Below are 17,106 nucleotides of genomic sequence, written 5' to 3' on the forward strand. Positions count from 1 at the left end.
AAGTTGCTGAAACCCAAACAAACATACATCGATTATTCCTCTAAACTCCCTTGGATCATTCTAATTACAGCCTTTCTATTTCCCCTGGGATCTGTGGGAAGGAGGAGAAGCACAGAGAGATTAATTGGTTCATTCAAAACTACCCAGGATCATTTCTGGCAGAACTAGGATTAAAATCTGACTCTACTTTCTCATCTGCCCTGTCCCCAGCCAGGTGGTTTCCCCTCCTGGTTGTTCTCACTCACACTCTTCTGTCCTTCTGTTACAGGAATGGTGCCAGCCCTTTTTGCAGATGATGAAAAGGACTCCATCCTGAGTCAGATTGGTGAGGAAGCTGCTAAGGCTGGAGTGCACACAGCTAAGGAGAGTGTCTGGCAGTATTTTGTAAGCAAATGTGCCAGCAACCTTCACATCGTCCTGGGAATGTCCCCTGTTGGGGACGACCTGAGAACGTGGTGCAGAAATTTCCCAGGTATCAACTGCACTGTTCAGCCCCTCCCCTGTGAAATACAAATTTACAGGAAAGTGAAAGTCTCCAGTGGACAGAGAGGCCTGGCAGCTGAAGCCAAGCAGAGCAGGGCTCATGCCTGAGAAGTGCAGGATTGTTTTTCCAGTTAATTACAACGTCTCAGGGAGCTTTATTGATTAGCATTTATCTGATCAGTTCATTTTCCAGCTGAACAGCTGGACATCAATTGGTCATCCTCACTGAGCTGGAATTACACAGCCAGTGTCTGCAGCCTCTCCTCTGTGGTTTGCAGAAGGTTGTGTGGTATCAAATCATGAAACCAGGACTGTGGTAAGAGAAACATTTCTGTATCCCAAACCACCTGAGCCTGGCAGATGTTGCCCTTCAGCAGGTGACTGAAAGGAGTCCTGGGAAATGGAAGAGACACTGGAAAGATGCTTATGGGTGGCAATGCCAGCCCAGGCACCAAAATATCTTGTTGCAGCTCCTGACTGTGGAATGGAAGAGCCTAAAGGATGGACCAAGGGGGTTGGCAGGACACGGGGACACAGCTCGTTGTTTACTGTCAAAAGTAAATTCTGGTAAAATTCTGGTCAAAAGTGAATTTGTGGTAAATTCTGTTACTAAGCAGGAGGCAAATAAGACAGATTTGCAGGTTCTTGATGCAAGTAAAGGTAATCAGTGGACTGCCCTGTCAGATTAGGGGCCAGTTTTACCATGGAATTTTGCAGATAACATTATCCTTTTATTTGAAGGTCTCGTCAACAACACTGGTATTGACTGGTTCCTGCCCTGGCCTGCCCAGGCCTTGTTTGCAGTTGCACAGTCCATTGTGGGTATGTGAGATGGCAGTATTTGAACCCCTTAACCCTTGGCACAGCCTAAGAAAGAAATTCTTTACTTTGCAGTTATTGTATAATTCACAACTTGTTACCCTTGTTACCCTGAGTCTAAAGGAGGGATGCAAAAACCCTGTAAAAAAATGTCACTGGGTGGTAATTCCTTAATCAAACAGGTTTTGAACATTGCTAAAGTTCAACTTCCCAGCTCTGCAGAGCATGTGAGCTGCCCCTGGGAGCTTCCCTTCTGACTCTGCCTTGATTTTGGTTTTTGCCCCAGAAAGCAGAGTTCGGGTTGTGCCTGTCTGAGATGTACATGAGAAGGATTGGAATTGGTGTGCTCTGAAAAAAACCCCACACATCTTTGAAATGTTTTATTCCTTCTGCTCAATTTTAGGGAACAACACACGGATCCCACCAGAGAGCTCCAAGTCAGTGATTGAGCACATGGTCATGGTGCATGAATCTGTGGGGGATTTCAGCAAGAGGTTCCTGGAGAAGCTGAGACGGATCAATCACGTCACCCCAAAGAACTACCTGGATTTTATCAGCACTTACTCAAAATTGCTGGAGGAGAAAAATGAGTTCATTTTAGGTAAGGCTGTGTAGATGTTTTCTGCTTTTTAATAAGTGATTTAAATATTTTAAAAAGAAAAGAAGAACAACCCTGCTGCTGAGAATCCCACATATTACCCACACTATGGAAAAATCCTGTGAGCAGCACTGTCTGAAATGCTGTGCTGGCATCTGATTTGGACACTGAGTCAATATGCTGGCTCCATGTAAATGTTCAGGCTCTGTCAAACAGTGGGCTCTCCCCAAATCCTTTTGAGTGTGAACCTGAGCCAGAATCCTCAAACCAGACATTACTCTGCTTGGGGAAGAGTCTGATTAAATCTGCAACCTGCTCAGTCTCACTCAAGCTTGGACGTTCTTCCTCAAGCAGCAATTCCCATTCCTACTTCAGTGGCACTGAAATAAGTGAGGAGGATCAAACATGAGCACTGTCACATGGACAGCAGGTTGTGGCACAGGCCCCTGTGTGGCAGCTCAGGTGACATCACCATCACCTTGGAAGGGAGCCTTGGGAAAGGAAAAATCTCTCAGTGCCCCTCTAAGCACATTTCCCCTTGCTGAGATTGGGACTGGGTGATGGGACACCACCCATGAATCATTTCTCCCCTTTCTCCTCCCCAGCACAGTGCAAGAGGCTGGATGGGGGCTTGGTCAAGCTGAAGGAAGCTGCTGTGCAGCTGGCTGAGCTCAACCAGAAACTTGCTGAGCAGAAGATTGTGCTGACAGAGAAAACAGCTGCCATTGAGGCTTTGCTACAGGAGATTGCAACCAACACAGAAGTAGGTGGGTGCTTTCCAGCTGCTGAAGGCGGTGGAACTGTAAACACAAAGGCTCTGAGCTGATGCTGATTTCTGACTTTCAGCAAAGAGTAAATCTGTATTAGTTTATGAGTATATGTTCTGTATACAAACTGGAATAATTCATTTATGGCCCTGCCTTTTCAATCCCCAGCTGGGGTGAAGAAAAAAATGGCTGAAGAGAAAGCTATCGAGATCCAGGAGCAGAATAAGGTCATTGCTGTGGAGAAGGCAGAGGCTGAAGAGGCTTTGGATCAAATCAAGCCTATTTTAGAAGCTGCCAAAATGGAGGTTGAGAAGCTTGACAAGGCTGAGGTTACTGAGCTCAGGTGACTCATTTGGATGTACAGCGGCATAAACTCTGGGAAATTCGCTGAGAGATCCTCATCTCAGTTTTTTTTGTTTCCTTTCTTTCATAATCTCTGGATTTTCCTCCCAGTGGGCAGCTGCTTCACTGCCTTGGGGAAGAATATCGTGGCTCGGGGTTCTAGGCCTTCCACTGTTGACATCCTTTAGTATTTCATGGATCAAATTGTCTGAATACAAGAATTTGGAGCTTTTGAGTGGTTAATAATTTCTTGCCTGACCTGGGTTATCTTTTTCACTGTGTGTGACATGTTTGATGTACAAGCTCCTGTACTGCAGTGCCTCTCTGACAGGTCCTTCTCGTGTCTGGCACCGTGTGCTTTGTCTCCTCCTTTTTCTCTTCCACTGTCTCCTTCTCCTGCTTTCCAGATCCTTTGCAACCCCCCCCAAGCAGGTGCAGGTTGTCCTGGATTGCATTCTCATCATGAGAGGCTACAAGGAGCTCAACTGGAAGACAGCCAAGGCCATGATGGCTGACACGAATTTCCTGCGACAACTGTTGACGACGGATTTTAGGGCAATTCCCTGGAGCAACGTGAAGGCTATGAGAGGTGAATTCCTGATCTGTGTGACTGGAATGAGCACAGGATCTTGGTAATGGGATTAGCCACGTCAGCAGCAATCCTTCCAGTGCAGTTTGGCAGGGTGGGATTCACTCTGTGCTAAAGGGACAGCACCGCCCACGGTGCTGCAGGTGTTGAGCTGCTCGATTTTTCAGATTCAAAGACTTTCTGCTTGTGTTCCATCCACTTTAAACCTCACCCAGGGTCTTACAGGCTCTGCTTTAAAGCAGGCAAGGATAGCTGAGCAGACCTGCTGTCTCCTTTTAGCTGTTTAGAAGAATTAGGCCTCATCCATGTGCTGGCAATGAAAAGGTGATGGTACAGAGGGGAAGGAAGAAGCTGGGTCTAAAGTTTAGGGACCAAACTCTGCACATGCTCCTAAAGGGGTAACCCAGAGAACTTCCATTAAAATGGGAATTTGGGTCTTGGAGCAAAATTGCACCTGGCTGCTGCAGGGAAGACAAGCCATGAACCTCAGACATAATGAACAACTCCTGGAAACACTCCCTTTATGGAGAAAGAACTTGGGAAAACACTGGGAATATTGTGCTGTGTTGTTACAGCCCAGTAGGTCCATCTTAAAGTCAGAGTGTCTTTAATATTCTGACAAAGGTTTCATACTGGCTGTCACAGCACTGGCTGGTGTTGCTGGTGGGGAAAGCTGTTTCTTTGAGGATTTCTCCCTGTAATTCAACTCAGTTGCAGTATTTTTGTGTTTGCCCATTTAGCTCTGTTAAGGAATCTCAACACCACCTTTGCTGAAATGGAAGTCATCAGCAGAGCAGGGCTGGGAATGCTGAAGTTTGCTGAGGCAGTGGTGACCTACTGTGATGTAGTGAAAAACGTCAAGCCCAAGGAAGAAAAGGTAAAATGTGTTGGATTCAAGCTCAGGGGAGGCTGGAGCAGGATCCTGATGAGAAAAGATGATACTTGACTTGTTAGACTACCCACTTCTCCTCCTGAAGTGTTTGAAGAGAGGTGTTCAGGAAAGCTATTGCAGATGGAGTGAGGCAGGTAGTCAGTCAGAAATGGCTGTGTTGGGTCATGAGGTTGGGATGTGGGTTGCCATCCATGCCAGTGCTTGAAGGAGCTGGGAGGAACATATTCAGTTAGAATTCTATAATCTAACATGTTTAGAAAAAAACAGTTTGTAGGTGTCTACTAAAACCAGACTTGAAAACACATAGAATTTGGACAGAGCAGAGTTCAGTAGAACACAAAATCCACCTTCCTTAAGCACAGACCTTTTGATTGACTTCCTTCAGGGTCGACTGGGAAGCTGGCTGTATCACCAAAGGAAATCCAACAGGTGACACTGGGAAACTTTTGTCAGGAAAAGGTTGTTGTACAGAGCTGAGTGCTGAGAAAGCACATTCACCAGATGACGTGTCCGACTATTTCGGGGCCCATAATATCGTTGTTATTAAGCACACAAACCTCCCATTTTGTCGAGGGCTGAGAGTCCTGTGGCCACTTTGAAATACATGAACTAGCCAAAAGAAATCTGACAACTTAAGACTCCTCTCCAAAACCCTCCTTTCCTCTGCCACTCGTGTTTCCTTCACACTCTACTGCAGGTGGCAAGGCTGGAACGGAACTACCTGATGAGTAAGCGGGAACTGGAAAGGATACAGGCAGAGCTGGTTGCTCTCCAGGCCGAGCTGAAAGCTTTGGATGACAAATATCAACAGGCCATAAAAGAATACCAGAAGTTACAAGAAGAAGCAGAGATCATGCAGAGAAGATTAGAGGCTGCTGACAAGCTCATCGATGGCTTGAAATCTGAGAACGAGAGGTAAGTCTGGATTCAGAGAGGGACGTTTTTGACATCAGAGGGTCGTGTGGCAGGGATAAAATCCATCAAGCAGAGACATTTTTGGAAATGTCACTCCCTGGGGGTGTTTGTTGCTGAGGAGAGCTGTTATCCATTCTAAGCTCTTGAAAAATAACTCAGATTAGAAGGAAGAAGGTTCAGATCAGCTCAGTGTCTCTGGCCATCATAACAGTGAGAGAACAACCAATTCTAAATTTGGGGGTCTGTCTCCACCTATATCTAAAGTAGCAGCAACTGGAAATTCTGCACATAAATCCCACCTGTGTGGTCCAGAGTGACCCAAGATTCCCTTCTAACTCTCCCAGGTGGACAGAGGAATTCAAGGAGTTAGAAATCCGCAAGGTGAAGTTGCTTGGAGACTGCCTGCTTGCTGCTGCCTTCCTGAGCTATGAGGGAGCCTTCAGCTGGGATTTTCGTCATGAAATGATGTACAAGGTGTGGCAGGAGGACATCTGCTCCCGGGAAATCCCGTGCAGTGAACCCTTCAAGTTAGAAAGCCTCCTGACTAATGAGGTGGAGGTCAGCAGGTATGTCCAGTCAAGAAACCCAGTGACTGCTGAATGGGAGATGGTAAAGTGGGAGTCTGGAGCTGAGTCTGGAGCACAGAAGTGGCAGATTGTGGGTGGAGGTGCACAGCCATTCCAGACAGAGAGAATTCCACTTTCATGTGGAGAGAAGGAGGCAAATTGTTTTCCTTCTGGTTAATGAAGGCGGTTTGTTGTGACAAACCGTTGTACTTTACACTCCAGGGACATTCACTAAACTCAGACACATATAATACCATTTTTAGGAGATTTTTAAAGGAGTTATCTATAAAATGTGTCCCCAGAACCCAACAGGTGTCTTTTCATTGACTTCAATGAATTTGGTATGAACCCCATGCCCAGACTGCCCATGTATCAGCTCCTGCACAGTTACCCACCAAAGGCTACAGTATTTTGAGTACTGTAGTTCCACTCACACAATGGGGCAGGCTGAGCTCTGACACTGTTCTCATAATCCCACATTTCCTGGGGTGTCTAACAGTGTTCTCAGTGAATTGCATCATTTTACTGACAGATCAAATGTGCTGCTCTCCCGTGGAGTTTTCATCCCAGCCTGGTGTTTGGTCTGTTCTGTTCCCAGATGGGTTTCCCAAGGATTGCCTCCAGATGAGCTCTCTATCCAGAATGGCATCCTGACAACGTATGCCAGTCGCTTCCCGCTCTGTATTGACCCACAACAACAGGCACTGCACTGGATTAAGAAGAAAGAAGAAAAAAATGACCTGAGGGTAAAGATAAAAGATTGTTTTACCTTGTTACTGGTTGTTTTCAAAGCTGCATAAATCCCTGTCACCTTGAACGGGGAACCAATTACAGAATTATAGAATCATAGAATGGTTTGGATTGAAAGGGACCCTCTAGTTCCATGGACAAGGACATCTTCCACTATGCCAGGTTACTCCAAGCCTTGCACACTTGCAGGGATGGGGCAGCCCCAGCTTCCCTGGCCAAGCTGTGCTGGGGCCTCCCCATCCTCGGAGTAAAGAATTTTTTCCCAGTATCCCCTGTAACCCTGCCCTCTTTCAGTTAAAGCCATTCCCCCTTGTTCTATTGCTAAATGGCCTTGCCCAAAATCCCTCTCCATCTCTGGAGGCCCCTTTAGGCACTGGAAGGTGCTATAAAGTCCCCCTGGAGCCTTCTCTTTTCCAGGATGAGCAACCCCACCTTTCTCAGCCTGTCTGTACGTGCAGAAATATTCTCACCAAAAGATTGGGAATTACCTCAGCTCCAGGATGGAATTTTCATGTAGAACAAGAAACAGTCAGAGGCACAATTAGAACCTTGAAGAGTCATTCTCCAGATGGAAATTATTTTCCATTAACCAGAAAAAAGCACCTTTACTGTTTTGTACAAGTGCAGTTTATGTCATTTGTGAGAGAAAGGACAAAAAGCAGCAAAGAGCAAACTTCAGTAGTGCTGGCAGCTATTGCAAAATAATAATGGTCAGCAAATGGAGTATTGGTTCTCCTTCCCAATCTTCCCATTGCTCTCTTGCAGATGGCTTCCTTTAATGACCCAGATTTCCTTAAACAACTAGAACTGGCCATAAAGTATGGAAACCCTTTCTTGCTGCACAGTGTGGATGAATACATCGATCCTGTGATTGACAATGTCTTAGAGAAGAACATCAAAGTAGCCCAGGGGCGAGCATTCATCGTCCTGGGGGACAAGGAGGTTGACTATGACAGTAATTTCAGATTCTACCTGAACACCAAATTAGCAAACCCGAAGTACTCCCCCTCTGTGTTTGGCAAAGCCATGGTTATCAATTACACAGGTGAGCTCCAGGGTGGGGTTGGTAACAAAGCAGGGATGGTGCTGCAGTGCAAATTTAGGGCCTGGGCTGTTGTCTGAAATCTCAGTGAAGCTCTAAAAAATTCAATCTCCCTTGTACTTATCAGCTGATTTAATAGAGAATCCTTCTCACTTCTCTCTTCTAATCTGCAGCTGAGATACAGATCTCTTCCTGTAGTACCTGCAGGTGACGATGCTTCGGTACAAATAAGATATAGAGTCATTAACCAAGACACTCTGTTGCTTTGTGGTAGTTTCATGAGATGCTGGAGATTAAATAAATTGTATAAAAGCTGTCCTGTGTTTAGAATCAGAGTGTGCTGTGTCCATGTGTTGCACCTGCAGTTACCCTGAAGGGCCTGGAGGATCAGCTGCTCAGCGTCATCACGGGCTTCGAAAGGAGGGAACTGGAAGAGCAGAGAGAACGGCTCATCCAGGAGACAAGTGACAACAAAAACCTGCTGAAAAACCTGGAGGACACTCTCCTGCATGGACTGACATCTTCCACAGGAAACATGCTGGACAACGTGGAGCTGGTGAAAACCCTGGAAGAGACAAAATTCAAAGCTACTGAGGTACCAGCTCTGGGCTTTTTGGGAGGATACACAGCCTCTCCTTTTTCCCTGTGCTCCCCCAAACACAGAGAGGCAGGCACTGAGCAGCTCTGATTACTGGGATATAGTAGATCCCCTCTGGATCAGCCATTGCAGGTGTATGAAATGCCTGTTTCACAGGTGATCGAGAAGCTGAAGCTGGCTGAGACCACGGCGGCAGATATCGATGTCCTTCGGGATGGCTACAGACCAGCTGCCAGGAGGGGAGCCATCCTCTTCTCTGTGCTGTCAGAAATGGCCCTTGTCAACATCATGTACCAGTTCTCCCTGGTCTCCTTCTTGGAGGTTTTTGGGTTCTCCCTTCGGAAATCCATGCCCAACCCGATTCTTCCCAAGAGGTTAAAGAACATCATGGATACCCTGACTCTGAACACCTACAACTATGGCTGCACAGGTCAGGGCCACCAGCGGGGGGCTGAGACCGTGAGGTGCAAAAAAAGGCTTCAGGTGGTTTTAGTGAAAGAGGCAGTTACCAAACAGGGAATTCCCTGATGGTCAGAGCCCAGCACTGCTCCTGAATCACACTTTACTCCTGCTATTTCTGTTAAAGGAAACTACACACATTAATGATGTAACTCCTGCAGAAATGCTTTTCTTGATGCAGTTACAAAGGTCAATCCCAGCTGTGGGGCTCACAGGGGCTGTGTTGACTCTGTAAGCCTGATCCAAAGCCCCACCTTTGATCACCCTGATCACAGAATCATAGAATCCTTAAGGCTGGAAAAGACCTGTAAGATCATCAAGTCCAATCATCAGTTAAATGATTTTTGTGGGGTGACCAGATCACAGAATCATAGAATGGTTTAAAGCTCATCCAGTTTCCCCCCTGCCATGGGAAGGGACACCTTCCACTGGACCAGGCTGCTCCAAACCCTGTCCAACCTTGGACACTTCCACGGATGGGGCATCTCATCAACCCCACAGCAGATGCAGGGTGTGGATTTAAAGATTGCTGCAGTTCAAACAAGCTTTAGCAGCTGATTTGGAAAATATTGCCCTTTTCATGCAGGCTTGTTCGAGAAGCACAAGTTACTGTTCTCCTTTAACATGACTGTCAAGATAGAACAAGCTGATGGAAGAATTCCACAAGAAGAATTTGAGTTCTTTTTGAAAGGTAAAGTGAATATTTATATATAAATATTTAGCTATAGCTGAAAGATCTTCTGAAGACAGACCTTTGACTAGATATGGGTTACTGAGAGCCACTGAGGAAAGCTGCTCTGTGTTGGTTTGCACAAACTGGGGATTCTGCTGTTTCTATTCTTTTCTCTCTGGGAAACAACAAAGAGACCAATCTTTCTGTTGACAACTATGACATTAGTTGGTGGTTAGGATGCTACCTGAGGGAATAATCTGTAGTTATTTTCTGACTATGTATGCACATGCATGTAGAAATGCTTGCAAAGATAAAACTCCAGCTTTTGCAAGCCCTTGTAGAATGCCATTTTCCCTTCAGCAGAGCAGCCTCATCTTGCAGCATTTCAGAAACAAATCTCCACTGGGCTCCTCTGTGCTGGGGACTGGGTGTGTGGCCAGAATTTGTGCCCTGGACATTCACTGTGGTTTCCCAATGTGACAGGCAATGTTTCCCTGGAGAAGAGTGCCCGAAAGAAACCGTACGCGTGGCTGCCAGACCAGGGCTGGGAGGACCTGATTCGCTTGTCCGAGCTGTTCCCTGAGACCTTCGAATCTCTTCCAGATGATGTGGAAGACAATCCAGATGAATGGAAAAACGTGAGTGCCTTTTTGCAGTGCTCTTCTCTCTCCTAGTCTTGATGCTGGTCTGAAATGTTCAGGTGTGGTGTGATGTCAGCACTGTGTGATGTCAGGGAGGACGTCACTGCGGGTCCTTCCACCGAGCCTTGCTTTACTTCTTGACCTCAGTGAGGGATTGGCTTATTTGCAGAAGAATTAAAGATTATATTATTTAAAAAACAAACAAACAAAAAATCTTCCCTGGTAAACTGTAGATTTTTTATTTGTCAGTCAAATGCCTTAGAGGAGTTATTTGCCCTGTTAAAGGCAGTGGCATTTTTCCTCTCGATTTCAACAGTCAACATTTCACTGGTATTTTTATGTTACTAAAGTGGGCTTTGATCTTCTTGTGAGTTCCAGTGAGTTCCACAGGCTAGTGACAAACACAGATTCCTTTGTTCCTCCTGTAGTTTCATTCCATGTCTTTTTGCTTTATAAGAAGTCTACTTGTGAGCGAACTATTAATACTTTTTGCTTGGGATGTTGTTTTCTGTATCTTAAGAGAATTACTTGACATAAAATGAAAGTACAAATGTGTTTCTGGACTTGAATACTTAATACTGAAAAAGTTGGATTTTTTACATTCACCTAATCTTTTAAAATGTACTTGCAACTGACTCTTTGTTTTCCTTGTGTCTCTTGGCCCCTCCTTCACAAAATTGGTTTTCTCTTTCCTGGTAATTTCCCTGATAGAGCCATTTGATTCTTTTACCCTGTCTGCCATCTTTTCCTGCCAGTGGTATGACACAGATGCTCTGGAGCAGATCCCATTCCCAATGCAGTACCAGGACAGTCTGACAGACTTCCAGAGGCTCCTGCTCTTGCGGTGTTTCCGGGTGGACCGGCTGTATCGGGCGGTCACGGACTTTGTGACAGTGACAATGGGGGAGACGTAAGTCACGCTCCTCTTTCCAGTCCAAACCACACCACTCAGGGCTTTCACACAGAACTGGAGCTGTCACCAGCTCTGTAAATGGTTTTGTAATGTGCCTGCACAGCAGGGCAGGAGTTGTGTCTGAATGATTTCCGTGTGCAGTGTGGGGTGAGCGTTGCCGTTCGCGTTCGTTGTTCCCACACGGAGGCTGCTCCGTGAAAAGTTGCAGCTTGTTGGGCTTCTCCCCGTGCCAGGTATGTGCAGCCCCCCGTGATCAGCTTCGAGGCCATCCTGCAGCAGAGCAGCCCTTTCTCACCCGTGGTTTTTATCCTGAGCCCTGGCTCTGATCCTGTCAATGATCTCATGAAACTGGCTGAGAGGACGGAGTTTGCAGCAGAGAGACTCAAATTCCTGGCCATGGGACAGGGCCAAGAAAAGGTAAGTTGGGTGGGAGGGTGGGAATGTGCTGTGTGCTGCAAGTCTGTGAATTGCAAGCCGTGCTCCCAGTGCTCTGGGCCTGATCAAATCTCCTCTCCGAAGGTCTGCACCATTTGGAAGGGAGTTCTGATTGGGCTAAAGGTAGATCCAGAATCAGATTGTCAGCTTTTAAAAAATTGTTGAGCTGAAAAGATCTACTCTGCAGGTTTGCAAAGGCCATCAGTGATTGGGACTCTGTGTAGGGACTTGAGGTGGTTGGAAATCGCAGTGTGTGTTACTGAAAAGATATCCTGCTCCTTTTCCTGCCTTTCCTTTTTGCTGTGGACACTAAGGCAGAATGTCCAAAGCTGAAGAGCTGACTGAATTTGCCATGATTTCAGTCAGTGGAAGAGCTCCTGTCAGATTCATTTAGACCACCAATTCCTACACTGATCTTCTCCCTCTCCTGGGCCATGAACACTCCTGTGCTGTTTGGAAACACTTCAGTGCTCTGCATGACTTTTAATTTCAAAAAGAATTAATGAAATAAAAACATCTCAGAGCAACTTGTTGTGGTATGGGAAAAGGTCTGTTCTCAGTGAGGAGCATTCTGGTAGGTGCTGACACTAAAAGGCTGAGTGTGATTGCAACAGGAAACCCCCTGCACGAGCCCATCAGGGGCAGTTTGCTGACAGGTAAAGGACAGTTACTCACAGATGGTTCCTCCCCCTCTCCAGATCGCTTTGCAGATGCTGGAGGAGGCAGTGGTTCAAGGGGAATGGCTCATGCTGCAGAACTGTCACCTCTTGGTGAAGTGGCTCATCCATCTGGAAAAGGCCCTGGAGAAGATTACGGAGCCTCACCCAGACTTTCGCCTCTGGCTGACAACTGACCCAACTAAGGGCTTCCCAGTGGGAATCCTGCAGAAATCCCTAAAGGTACTGTGCAGTGAGGAATCCCCAGTCAGGAGGGCATGTCCTGTCCCTGGTAATAACAGAACAGGCTGGCTCTGGATGCCTGACCTGAGTGAAATCCTTTTTTCATCATCCTGTTGATCTTACTGGGAGGGTTCCTTTGGGTGAAAGCTGCTCTTTTTTTTTCTCCAGCGGTTATTTCGAGGCAGAGGTTTGTGAGGAAACCTGGATATGTGACAAATGCTCTTTAGATTCAAATGCTGCCACAAGTGAGGACTTCAAGCCTGCAGATCCACACTTTGTGGGTCCTGACAGGAGCAGTGAGAATGGAAGTTTTATGGCACTTTGTGAAAAAAACCAACTCTGGCAGTTTGATCAGCACTAAAACCATATTAAAGACTGTAAAGCCATTTTACTGTAGGGATACAGGACACACCAAAATGTGTAAAGTACTGCTAATTCAGAAGATTAGATTGTCAAGTATGGGAAAAATGAGTATCTGGCCAATAACATGACTATTTCTAAAATAATATCACATTTCTCTTTACATAGGTGTGTTTACCCTGATAAGTTTAAAAAGGTCATGTCTTTAATTAAGAAAAAATCCGTATCGATAGGAACTTGGAAAGCTACTTAAAAGGTTCAAACTTGCATTGTATGGCTTACTTAATGTGGAATATTAACAGCTTATTTTCCTCAAGTTATCCAGAACCTGAAGGCTGCCCTAATTGTTTTGACAGGTTGTTACAGAACCACCTAATGGTCTGAAGCTGAACATGAGAGCCACCTACTTCAAAATTCCCCAGGAAGCCTTAGAGCAGTGCCCACATCCTGCCTTTAAGTCCTTAGTCTATGTCTTGGCATTTTTCCATGCCGTGGTTCAGGAGAGAAGGAAGTTTGGGAAGGTTGGCTGGAATGTACCGTATGATTTTAATGAATCTGATTTCCAGGTAAGAAAACAATTACAATGGCTCTTATATTCCTGAGTAGCTCAGATTGCTTTTGAAAACACAGAATTTATCCAGTTTTAATCCTTTCTCACAATTAGATTTTGCTTAGTATTTTTTTTTCCTGCTTCTCTGGATTCCTGTAGACTCCTGATCTTCTATAATGTCAATTTGAGCCATTAAATATTAAATTCCCAATCCTTCATGTTTATGTTGCCTCTCTCATGGGTTTCTTTTCCTAGCATGATTTCTACTTAACTTTTTAATTATTTCAGAAAGAAATAGTTGTTAGTTTTCAAACAGCAACTACATTAAATAAAATCTATGAATATCTCTACCTGATTTATGAATCTTCTTATCTCACACGTTCCAACAACTTTATTAGGTCTGCATGGAAATCCTCAACACATACTTGACAAAAGCTTTTGAACAAAATGATGACCAAATCCCTTGGAGCAGCCTCAAATATCTCATTGGGGAGGTGAGTGCCTACAGTGCCACTTGATGATAAAAGAATCCAGAGAAATGAAATTTCCTCTCCTCCTGGGCTGCATCAAGTAAAGCTTGATGGGGGAATCATTCCTGGGCAGGTTTAAACTCCGGAGCAGCCCTTGAGCAAGGGCCTTAATCCCAGTCTCAGGGAAGTAGGGCCACTGTGTCCAACTGCACAGCAGAGAACTACGGTGCTTATTGAATTCTGAGAGCCCCTGGGATCCTGTGCTGAAGGTTCTGAGCAGCACAAGTGCAAGGTGTCACTGGCACAGTGGGGTGTCCCTGGAGCTGCACAAAGGGGTGTTCCCAAAGCTCCTGCAGGACTCCACGTGCTGTGTAGCAGCTGCTGGCACATGGAATCCTGAGGAAAAGTGTTCCTTTGCAGCACTTAATCCCAACTGAGCACGAGCTGGTGCCTCAGGAAGGTACTGCTGCACGTAAATTGCTAAAATGGGTGATCAGGAGCGCCCAGAGCAGCTCTGGCCAGGCCAAGGCCAAATATTTCCTGCCTGTTGCCCTGAGAGGGGCTGGAAAAGATCCCTTGGTATCCCTAAGGGAGACAGTGTTACAGTGATTTTCAGTGATATTTTTTTTAAGCTGTATTTCCTGCTGCAAAAGCCAGAGCTGTGATGCTGATGCTTTCCAGGTCATGTACGGAGGGCGCGCCATCGACAGCTTTGACCGGCGCATCCTGACCATCTACATGGACGAGTACCTGGGGGATTTCCTGTTTGACACCTTCCAGGTGTTTCACTTCTATAAAAATGACAAGGTTGATTATAAAATTCCACCAGGGACCGTCAAAGATGACTTTGTTGGTAAGGAATGCTTTTCCTGCATTAATTCTCCTTCCAGTATCCATTCTCTCCATACATCCATGGCTGGATATGAGGTGAATGGAACACCAGGCACTGCCAGCGTACAGATTGCAGTTTTATAATCCAGTGCTCTATATGAGCTGCCTTTGGAATGTGAGCTCCTCAGGTCTTTTAAAAAAAACCAAACCACGAAACCTCAGTTAAGCAGCACGTTAATTTTGTTAAGTGACACATTTCTGTGGGGGTCTGGGTGTGTTTAAAGTGTTTATTCGCTCCGTGCATTGTTCAACACCAGCTCTACCATTTGCTCTTTTCCATGGGGACAAAGTTGCTGTGCTGTTCTCTGTGCCTGGTGCCTGAGGGCTCACAGGGCCCCTGTGGTTGTGTTCCAGAGGCCATCGAATCTCTGCCGCTCTCCAACACCCCCGAGGTGCTCGGACTCCACGCCAACGCCGAGATCGGCTACTACACGCAGGCCGTGCGGGACATGTGGGCTCACCTGCTGGAGCTGCAGCCCCAGACAGGTGCGTTCTGTCTGAACTGGGCTGGTAAATAAGAAATCCTGGCTGTGCCATGGGGACTGACACACCAGCCAGGCCACGGCACCCTGTGTGTGTGTGGGGAGTCACCCCAGGGAAGGGGGGCTGTGTCCCGGCCTTGGGGAGCAGGACGGTGGGACTGGGATGTGAGCAAAGCCACAGCTCAGCTCTGCCCTGCCAGCCTGGAAATAGCTCAGTGCATGCCCAGGGGCACAGCTGGAGACATGCAGGGAGTCTGGTGGGCAAATGTCAGAGCAGCATCAGACTGATGCCAAAAGGTGACTCCACTCTCAACCTTCTCTCAGAGAATTAATCATGGAATGAATGGGTGGCCAATACAGTCTCACTGAAACTTTTTGTCTGCAGGTGAAACTGGTGCAGGAATTAGCAGAGATGAATATATTGCAAACATTGCCAAGGATATAGAAAACAAATTACCCCAAGTCTTTGATCTCGACCACATACGGAAAAATTTTGGCACAAACATCTCCCCCACGACTGTGGTGCTGCTGCAGGAGCTGGAGCGGTTTAATAAGCTGATCGTTCGAATGGGAAAGTCACTGGCTGAGCTACAACGGGTGAGTAAAAGCACAGCCTCTCATGGAACCAGCTGGGCTTTACCTGCCCAGGCTGGCACTCAGAACTGCACCCTCTTTGCAGGCCTTGGCTGGGGAGGTTGGAATGAGCAGTGAGCTGGATGACGTGGCTCAGGCTCTCTTCAACGGGCAGATTCCCGGCATCTGGCGCCGGTTGGCTCCCGACACGCTCAAAACACTTGGAAATTGGATTATTTTCTTTCAAGATCGGTATAACCAGTACTCCAGCTGGGTAAGCAAGTGCCTCCAGAGAGCTTTTTGTTTTGTTCATCTGCACAATGTGCTGTGCAGGTTGGTGCAGAGGGCAGTGAACACTCACTGCTTCAGGTAAGCGCCTTGAATTACTGCAGTCATTGTGCGGCTGTGGCTGCCACGCAGACTCCCCCTGGCTCCCCTTTCAGAGCACTGTGCCCTTCTGTGCCTGCAGGTGAACGAGTGTGAGCCCCCCGTGATGTGGCTGTCGGGCCTCCACATTCCTGAGTCCTACCTGACAGCTCTTGTTCAAGCCACCTGCAGGAAAAACAAGTGGCCCTTGGATCACTCCACCCTCTACACAGAGGTAACCAAGTTCAGGACAGCAGAAGAAATCACTGAAGATGGATCTACTCAGGGTAAGTGTTTTTCAATTATTTGGCAAAAATACGAATATAGTAGTTAATTGGTGAGAGAGAGTAAGTCACTTTGGTTACACCTCAGCAGACATACCCCTGGGTTTGCATTTCACAGCCCACACGATTTCCAGCTGGGAATTAGCTGGGTTCTGCTTCCTGCAGAGCCTCTGTGTGCAAGAAGCACCATCTTCTCTCTCCAGCTCTTCCCACACACAGGCAGGGATTTGAACTTACTCCTCTCCCTTGTTCTCTCCCTATAAATATACACACCCTGATTTCTTAATGCCTGAAACATCACCCATCCCAGCAGGCTTACAAAGATCTATTCATACCACAGATAATATACTGAAATATATTTAAACAAAAAGTGACTATAACTATGCATCATTTATTGTGTAAATATCTCTTTATGACTCTCTATGACTAGCACTGCTATAATAACTAAATATAGCAAACTCTGGGTAGAGGGGACAGCTAAGCAAGGCTCACAGCAGAGGAGGGAAAAAAAGTCTCATTGTTTTTGTTAAATTTAACTTGCAGTTAAAAAGTCCCCTCAGCAGCTTACCTGGATCATTTTCTATTAGTGCTGTACTTCTTCATCAATGTTGTACTCGGTATTGGTACCAAAAAACTGTCCCAACCCTTCACCTGCTGTCAGTGATCCAAGGAGCAGGCCTGGGCTTACAAAGCTCTCTGGGGCTTGGGCAATTGGAGGGTAGCAAATCAGATTTATTCCTGGGACTGTT

At 46.3% G+C, this 17,106-nt stretch overlaps 1 protein-coding gene across 1 annotated transcript in view; it reads left to right on the forward strand.

Moving 5' to 3' along the window:
* DNAH10 (dynein axonemal heavy chain 10) overlaps positions 1-17,106 on the forward strand; it is a 49,297-nt gene that overhangs the window by 31,294 nt on the left and 897 nt on the right. The window contains exons 52-76 of the mRNA XM_050318772.1: positions 269-472; positions 1,225-1,305; positions 1,706-1,903; positions 2,506-2,667; positions 2,836-3,010; positions 3,417-3,598; positions 4,339-4,475; positions 5,188-5,405; positions 5,750-5,971; positions 6,570-6,717; positions 7,487-7,766; positions 8,129-8,358; positions 8,518-8,791; positions 9,407-9,511; positions 9,977-10,131; positions 10,890-11,044; positions 11,281-11,464; positions 12,181-12,381; positions 13,098-13,307; positions 13,690-13,785; positions 14,443-14,614; positions 15,007-15,138; positions 15,520-15,731; positions 15,814-15,981; positions 16,177-16,360. Coding sequence (XP_050174729.1) covers positions 269-472; positions 1,225-1,305; positions 1,706-1,903; positions 2,506-2,667; positions 2,836-3,010; positions 3,417-3,598; positions 4,339-4,475; positions 5,188-5,405; positions 5,750-5,971; positions 6,570-6,717; positions 7,487-7,766; positions 8,129-8,358; positions 8,518-8,791; positions 9,407-9,511; positions 9,977-10,131; positions 10,890-11,044; positions 11,281-11,464; positions 12,181-12,381; positions 13,098-13,307; positions 13,690-13,785; positions 14,443-14,614; positions 15,007-15,138; positions 15,520-15,731; positions 15,814-15,981; positions 16,177-16,360 — 4,485 coding nt within the window. The remainder of the gene's footprint in view (positions 1-268; positions 473-1,224; positions 1,306-1,705; positions 1,904-2,505; positions 2,668-2,835; positions 3,011-3,416; positions 3,599-4,338; positions 4,476-5,187; positions 5,406-5,749; positions 5,972-6,569; positions 6,718-7,486; positions 7,767-8,128; positions 8,359-8,517; positions 8,792-9,406; positions 9,512-9,976; positions 10,132-10,889; positions 11,045-11,280; positions 11,465-12,180; positions 12,382-13,097; positions 13,308-13,689; positions 13,786-14,442; positions 14,615-15,006; positions 15,139-15,519; positions 15,732-15,813; positions 15,982-16,176; positions 16,361-17,106) is intronic.

This window comes from Myiozetetes cayanensis, unplaced genomic scaffold, assembly GCF_022539395.1.
Source record: "Myiozetetes cayanensis isolate MyiCay16 unplaced genomic scaffold, myiCay2020 scf21, whole genome shotgun sequence".
Lineage (NCBI taxonomy): Eukaryota > Metazoa > Chordata > Aves > Passeriformes > Tyrannidae > Myiozetetes > Myiozetetes cayanensis.